The sequence below is a fragment of the Brachyhypopomus gauderio genome, chromosome 1 (assembly GCF_052324685.1).
Source record: "Brachyhypopomus gauderio isolate BG-103 chromosome 1, BGAUD_0.2, whole genome shotgun sequence".
NCBI classification, from domain to species: Eukaryota; Metazoa; Chordata; class Actinopteri; order Gymnotiformes; family Hypopomidae; genus Brachyhypopomus; species Brachyhypopomus gauderio.
This window is the reverse complement of record NC_135211.1, coordinates 42116571-42124905: the sequence shown is the minus strand read 5'-3', so window position 1 is coordinate 42124905 and position 8335 is coordinate 42116571. Positions and strand designations below refer to the sequence as shown.

The following is an 8335-nucleotide window of genomic DNA, read 5'->3' as shown; positions in this document are numbered from 1 at the left end:
TAAAATAATTAGAACAGATTTAGCTACTCAACCACGCTCTCTCGTACAACAAACACTCACACAGAGCGCGACCTTCACTCTCACTGGTTTTCTGCGAACTGTGTGCTTGTCAGCCCACAGTTATGCGCGGCCACCTGGTGCTCGACTCCCAGCCGAGGGTGAAACTCCCAATCACTCAGTTACCCTGCCTGGTAACCACCAGAAAGAGCATATAGAGAGAGCCTACAATCATGTTAAGCATACCAACGTGTACCAGACCTAACATATGTTCAATATACCTTAATAAAGTGATTTCCTTTCCACTTAATACTAAGAGTGGTCAATAAATGTACGAATACTGATGAATATGATTACAGAGAGACCAAATATGAATTTTGCCCCAACAATAGCTAATCAGTTGGACTCTGGTGTTAATTTAGTTATTCTCAAGGAGGTAGGTGGTCATCCTTCTGGCCATCTCTAAGAAGAACATTTTCCCTTCTACGATAAGCAGCACGATGTTTCTGAACTGTCTGATATGTTTGGAGTTTGCCTCCTTCTGGATAAAGACAGCTACAGCTCTCTGAGGTGCTCCTGAGCAAGGCCCTTAACCCTCAATTGCTCACTTGTATAAAAATGAGATAAAAATGTAAATCGCTCCGGATAAGGGCTTCTGCCAAATGCCGTAAATGTAAATGTAAGAGTTTATTTTTTATGTTTCATGTTACTGCGATGTAGCAAAACCTGTAAAACACAACAGTAGAAAAGCAACCTGAAGGAAACCACACTGGAGGCTTCGTTGTGTCTTAAACTATCTGAATCATCCCATTCAGGAAACACTCTGAGATTAAGAACAGAATTATACACTGCCGGATCTACTGTGATCCATTATGACTGTTTAGCTGATAAGCTGCACTGGTGTAAGTGTTACAGTGAAGGTTTGTTCTGGATCTGAGCCGTATTTATTTAGTGAGGGAGTTCTGGAATATAGGACAACCAGGACAGATCAGTGATTGGGTTTCATTCATATCTGTGGACTCACAGTAACAGAAATATATGAAAACTTTCATATACATAGTGTAAGTTTAAAAGTGAACATCAAGATGAAATCCAACTCCAGAACTTGATACTCAACATTAGATGTTTGTTGAGTCTACAGTAGAAGGTGCAGCTGTCTGATTTGCATCAGTTATTAAAATGTATGAGAACTCCTACATTATTCCAGACGTCCTGTGTATAGTGATGATGTAACGTTTCTTTAAATACTTACACTTTCACTCCAATTCAACAATGTCAGATTTGATGTGGATGGACAAAGAGATTTATTTAAGAAAATAATACAATGCACTCATTTTAGTCCAGCTTGAAGGAACAATTCTGTTGTAGATCAGGACCAATAACTGGAATCAGGGGTTGTGTTGAATTCACACTGTAGAAGGTGTAGAGGTGTGACTGTGTATCACAGTCAAAAAATGACAGTGTGTGCAGTTCACAGTCTAAAAACACTCCCAGTTCTGTGAACCTGTCTCTGACTAACACAGGAGTCTGATTTTTACCACAGACATAGTAACCTTTCTCTTTCTTGTAACAGAAAAGCCAGAAGCCATTTTGTGGAGTTAAAGGAATTCTCTTCTTCTCTGGTACACTGGTCACTCCTACATACCAGGACACAGGATCTGACTTCTCTGTCCTGTTTAGAACAGTTCTTATGAAAGTCATTTTCATTTGCCAGTAGTGCTGTCCGGTCTTGAATCTCTCTCTACAGAAGACATGAGTAAGTTCAGGCAGAGTCTCTCTGTCCCCTGTTGCTGTACAGGTAACCTGTTTGCCATCTTTATTCACGTTCAGACAATCAGGGGCTGTTTCAGAGTCCAGCGTGAGGTTGACTGAAAGAGTGATAAACCATGTCATCAGTTCACTGTCATCAGTTTAAATCATGAAGTAGTTTTGTCAGTGTCTGATTGTAGAAGTCTGTGGTTTGTGTATTTACCTTTTCTCAAGATCATCTGGGACCAGTCTGAAATTGATAATAGTTAGAAGAATATGAAGAAAAATAATAATCATAATAATAATATTTATACTGAGGTTTTGTCCATTGAAGTATTATAGACTTAGAGTGTGTCCACTTCACTAGTGAGAATTTACAAGTGAAATTTACAGGTGTAAAGCCTGACAGTGGTGTGTATGCAGACAGTGGTGTGTACACACATCACTTTTCACACCACTGGACACTTGCAGCTGATCCAGTCATATTCACTCTTCCCCAGTTCACACAGAGATCACTCCACTATCGCATTCTCTCTACTGGCTCCGTGTCTCATTACTAGCTAGTGTTAGACTTAAAACCCTGTCACCCATCTGAAAATTAAAAAACGTCCTGGATACCTGCTACCTGAGAGTGTTCATCTCACCCTGCACTGTACCTCACTCCTTTCACACCACCTCCCATAGGAGAACATAAAGATCATTACAGATCCACCAGGTACAGCTCTCACTGTAGTAATGGGATCTAACTGATCCTCACTGCAGTGAGGGGATCTACCTGTAAAGTGATCTTGTGTGTTTGTTGCCTTGTCTACAGTGGGTGATTTCTGCTTGGACGATTCTGTCAAAAAATCAACAGACACACACTTAATATTATAACAAGCACAATATCTACAAGCACAATCAGAAAAGCACTGTATATGTAATCACAAGCTGATCACAGTGAGTTTAGATTATCCGTTCACTCATCAAAAAACCTTGCAAAGTTATTTAATAATTTTTAGGGGAAAAGAAAATGTTACAATAGAATGGCAGCATCTGAAGTCTGAATATCTCTTGCTTTCCTTATCTGCTAGGCCAACTTTGACCACCAGAGGGAGGCACAGAGCTGCTCTTCAGTAATCAAGTGTAATTAGCAGCTGTGCCAGTCTCCTTAAGCAAAGCTGTAGCTCTGTGGTGGAGTTTCAGTCTGGCTGATAATTTAGTAAAGTGGTTGTATACTAAAGCCCTTTGAGGTCTGCAGACTTAATCCTGTCAGAGTTTCTTGAGTTCCTCACTGTGTGTCCTGTTCTCCAAGTTATGTCCTCAGTATTGTTTGTATGAGCTCTTTCAAATCACCCCCGTATTCACTCCTCATATAGACATAAGGACATTTTATGGTTCCCATGAAGCCTTGCTGAGATGCATTATCTGATCCATGATTTCACACTGGGGTTTCAGGTCTCACTTCTCCCTTTTTCTCTGCTTAAGACACATTGCTTCAGAGAACCTGGACAGTAGTAAGTAACCTTTGACCTTGTAGATGTGCTGTGTATAGTTTAGAGAAAAACAAGATACATCAAAGACATTTGACATTCTCACCTATGAGTAGAACTTCCCCCTCTGTTGACAGGAAATGAAGGAAAAACATTTAATGATTATAAAGATTTTTAAAGATGCATTTTAATAATTAAATAAATGACAGTATCTATCTGACTATTTAAATGTATGTCTGTCTTTTAACATGTGTATGAATGTTTATTTAAAGATTCTTGAAAAGGTTCACTTAACTCCAGAGATTTTATTAGATATTGAATGCCATGGTCCTGCAATCAAAAACAGTTAATTACTTAGAATAAGAATGTAACATATGTGATGGAAATTTGATGATTTCCATTTATGTCAGGCTTTCTTAGTATACATTAAACACATTAGATATAGGTGTAAGAGATCTTTTTACATATATGTGTGTTAATTATGCCACTGAAGCCATTCTCGTGACTTCAGTAGGCCTCAGATGCGTGTGCGTGTGCTCTCTGGACGGCCTCGGCTCAGTCCTAATCTGATGTTCCTCTGTTGTTCCTAAACTGACCTCGTTGGAGACGCCTAATCTCTACTTGGAAGGGACTACGGCGACACTCAGTCTGTCATGACATCACGAGGATTCTGAGCGTGGAGGGGGCATGCGTCATATGCATCTGTCAAATCAGTGTTAATTATTTCATGTATTGTCCAATCACATTTGGTTGATCACCTCGTGTTCACCTCGTGGATACCGTGTGTATTGATGAGTAAAAGTATAAAAGATGAGAGTTCGTAGTGGGGAATTAGCTCTCTGCGACAGACACCTTGTGTGTGTGTAACTGAGATCTCTGGGTTAATCCATGCTTTGTTAAATAAATCATTGTACTTTATTATCTAACCCAACTGCTTTTGACTTTTATTGTGCTCACCATTTAAGGGTTTCAGAATTTCTAACACACATAAAATATGTAAATTCTGTACTTAATATGACTGCATTTACTTTTTAAAATGTGAAGTGAATGTTTTTCTTACTTTTAATCATGACATAAACTGTGATTGCGGTGAAAGCCAGAAAAGTGAAGACAAGAGTAATGATGAAGGCTCTCCACGCTACAGAATATGAATGAAGGACCATTTAGTAATATTCAGTAATGAATTGTTCACACTGTAGTCACTTCATGAGTATCAGTCAAAGTAACAGATCACTGTAGCTGAGTGATTGTGTACCTGGTTCTGACGATGATGATGTGGGTTCGTTCTCTCGGGCTGTAAAGTTCTTTCTTGGTTTAAGTGGCACCACTCTGCTCTCCTTCATCTCCTGCTCAGATAAACCCACAGAACAGGAGATCCAGTCTGACCCAGAGGGAGAGAAAAGAACCCAGGAACTCACACTCACCAGCCCTTCAAAGTCTTAATGTGATAGAGAGAGAGAGAGGGGGAGCAGGAAAGAGAGAGACAATATCAAAATGGATATTGTTTAAAATACATCACTCTGTATGCTTTGCAAGCAGTCATGTCTTCAAGGTCCCATGACAAAGCCTGGGGCAGTCATGGTCCTGTGGTAGGGAACTGGTCTTGTGACCGGAGGGTTGTGGGTTCCATTCCCAGACCTGAGGCCATGACTGAGGTGCCCTTGAGCAAGGCACCTAACCCCAACTGCTCCCACCGGGCACTGGGCTAGGGCTGCCCACCGCTCTGGACATGTGTGCACCACAGCCCCCTAGTAATCACTAGTGTGTGTGTGTGTGTGTGTGTGTGTGTGTGTGTGTTAACTGCACAGATGGGTAAAAAGGAGTAAAAAATCACAGTTGACTAAATATGGCACATTCACATTTGATTATTTAAGTGTGCCTTTACTGAACAAACCCTGAAGGAAGTTATTGTATTTTAAATAGATAATAATGCCTTGATTTATCATAATTTTTAAAATTATTATTGCTGCAGTAAACAGCAAACTATCTGTGCAGATTAGAAAATGTAAACATTAGAAAAACCATGAATCAACATATGTGTTAATAATGAACCTGTTTCATAGTGTTCAACACTGTTCAGTTTTCTTCCTCCTCTGTCTCTCCAGGTGAGTTTGGGCTTTGGTGACCATCCATCTGACACACAGGTGACATTCACCTGATCTCCAGCATCAGCCAATGAGAGGAGAGGATGAGAGCCAATCACTACAGGACAGAGGAGAGGATAAAAGCCAATCACTACAGGACAGGGGGGAGGATAAGAGTGGGGGAGGGGTCGATCATGATCTCACATTCAGTAAATGAGCAGTGTTTAAAATTTTCACATTGCATAAATAAACAATGCTTAAAATTTGATGTATCAGGGTGTACACACAGCTGATATAAACATAATTTTTTTTTATGTAAGGTTTGTTGTTGTTTGAAATGATAATTATGAAGTCTTTAAGTCTTACCTGTAATATTCAAGATCATACTGGCCTTATCATACCACTCAATACTCTTAACAAAACACACATATTCTCCTCTGTCTGCTAGTGTGAGGTTCTCCAGTTGGAGAGAGACGTTCCCCTTCTCCAGTTCTCCTACCAGAGACACTCTGTTCCTGTACTGAATATCTCCAGTGTTCTCCTGGACCCTTTGATCCTTGTAGAGCAGAACCAGGCTGTTGTATTTATCGGGTCGGTACCAGCGTACTTCATAGCTCTTACAGTCCACTGAAGGTGAGATTGTACATGACAGGAGAACAGAGGATCCTAACAATGCTGATATGAAGCCATCATGAACCCGCACAGAGAATAGGTTTGTCTGACAATCTGAAAGAGAACATTTCTGAGTTTCATTTAATTTTCAATCCAAAAATGTCTGATATACTCAGGATCTAAATCACAGAATCAGACATCTGATTATGGTAAACTGGTTTACCTGCACAACTCAGGAGATGAACCATAAACAAGAAAACTAGCATAACTGTCAATAGAAAACAATATCAGTTTATTAGGTTTCTATTTAATACATATTGTTTTCACCTTTAAAAATTGTCTAGAGTAATCTAGCATACTAATCTCAATAATACAGATCTTTGAATTTGTTCCCACCATAGAATTAGCACAATAAACCATTCTTATATCTGTGCTCATGGTCAAGGTGACTACAACGTGCTTCAGACTCACCTGTGTACATGGTTGTCTACACCACAGTGCCCTATAAACCGAAACAGAAATGAAGAAAAACACAGTTCAACACAGACTTCAGGCTAAGTCACTGCTGTAAGATGTATTTCCATGTTTGGTTTTGAGTTTTTACATGACTGTAAGAAAGTCTCCATCTAAGGGAGATTATGACAGTGTGTACAACACTAAATGTCATCAGATACGCTGGTTACAGATTAATCCCAGTGAAGGAGACAACCAGAGATCACCAGTTAACATTCCAGTTTGAATGGTCAATAAGGAACTCATATAACGTTGTTAATATTATACATGGTGCACCGGTAGACATGGTACAGAGTCCATCTGTTAATATCTGCAGTTCTCTCTCTCGCCACCAGAGCTCTCCAGAGTTCTAGGGTTTCCATGGTTTCCTACATCAGCTGTTCCTCATCACTCATGAACTATTCCCTTCCTGGTTCATACCTACTTTGTGAAGTATTGTCTTGTGCACACTAGTGATGGCAAATGAAGACTCTTGAAGCAATGAAGCTTTCCAACCCTTTGCTTTGCAAAAAGGTTCATTACTCGAGGCTTCATTCATCACTCACTAGTGACATCTGCTGGTGAAACTGTAACAGCCTCGTCATTCAGTTGGATCATACTTTCAACAATTTGTAAATGCAATACTGTCACAAAGTTTCCATCAAATTCATGTTTAGTAACAGGAGAATAAATTAAATCATACTTAATTGTCATGTTTTAATTATTAAAATGATTTGTAGCCAATCTAATCCTTGACCATTAGTGGTTGTGTTGGGTTTTCTTGTACGTCATGAACGTATTTGACAATGAAGATATGTTGTACTTTACTATATTGGGAATTGAGTGATTGTTGAAGCAGACTGAATATTTTGAGTTAGAAACCGATTAAAAAAAACAGAATGTGTTTAAAATAATTGCTTCTTGGGGGTTCTAGATCTGGTTTGGCAGTCATGACCTGGTGGTTAGGGAAGGAAAGTGGTTAGGGAACTGGTCTTGTAACCGGAGGGTCGTGGGTTCGATCCCCAGACCTGAGGCCATGACTGAGGTGCCCCTTAACCCTCAATTGCTCACTTATATAAAAATGAGATAAAATGTAAGTCGCTCTGGATAAGGGTGTCTACCAAATGTAAAATGTTTTTAACATTACAAATAAGGTTTGCCTCTTCCAATGGTTTTTAGTCTGTTTTTGATGTGTGAATCTGATTTACATCCTGATCAAACAAAAAGAATCTAGAACGTTCCAGATTTTAAATTTAACCACCTACTACAACCCACGAAGCAACAGGGTTCATAGCGCTTTTATTTAGAAAAACGATACGCAAAATGAAGCAATGACGTGGCTGATGTAATGCGAGGCCTCGTTTGTTGCTGATCACGTGATTTTGCTCAATATGACACAAGCTCCGAAGCGGGGCTTCATCGGACACGCCCCCTTATTACTCGGTACACGCCTCGAAGCCTCGCTTCAGATGTCCCATCACTAGTGCACACCGAGTGTGATTATTCCCTAGTCTGTTTATGGTCTATGATCTCTGCCTGTGTTTGTGACTTTGACTTTGCCTAGACCTCTTGTACCTTTGCCCTTGTGTTACGACCACTTTTTTGTGCAATTGTGTGTTTGTGTTGTCCCTTTCAGGCTATGGTCCAGATGTGCCTCCACACCGATGGCCCAGAATCGCGTTGTCACTGGATTGGCTGCCTCTTTTCAGCACTTCGCTGGACCGCCAATAAGACCGACACGTCCGATCAGGAAGGGGGCATTTTTTCCTCCATTGTTTGGCACAGGGCGTGACTGATGTGTGTGTATTTGGCTTGTTTTTGACGTGTGTTTTGCTCGTTTCAAAATATTATCGTGATTGTGAGTGCGTACTTCTGAGTCCTTCTGTGTGTGTCTACGAAAGATGTTGGGTGTAAATTCTGTACATAGTG

The 8335-nt window shown here is 40.1% G+C and overlaps 1 protein-coding gene across 2 annotated transcripts; it reads right to left on the bottom strand.

Annotated features, from left to right (window-relative positions):
• Window positions 1–1174: 1174 nt before the first annotated feature.
• LOC143527521 (butyrophilin subfamily 1 member A1-like) lies at window positions 1175–6620 on the bottom strand. Of its 2 annotated transcripts, XM_077022800.1 has the most exons (11): window positions 6386–6620; window positions 6138–6182; window positions 5669–6028; window positions 5271–5420; window positions 4474–4656; window positions 4279–4356; window positions 3515–3548; window positions 3325–3347; window positions 2522–2584; window positions 1970–1996; window positions 1178–1865 (listed from the first exon to the last, which is right to left on the bottom strand). In XM_077022800.1, exons 1-11 carry the CDS (start codon window positions 6393–6395, stop codon window positions 1333–1335), a joined length of 1506 nt encoding a protein of 501 aa, XP_076878915.1. In that variant the 5' UTR covers window positions 6396–6620; the 3' UTR covers window positions 1178–1332. The 2 variants fall into 2 exon arrangements, with proteins under 2 accessions (XP_076878923.1, XP_076878915.1); XM_077022808.1 differs by lacking the exon at window positions 4279–4356 and having other exon boundaries at window positions 1175–1865.
• Between the last annotated feature and the right edge of the window lie 1715 nt (window positions 6621–8335).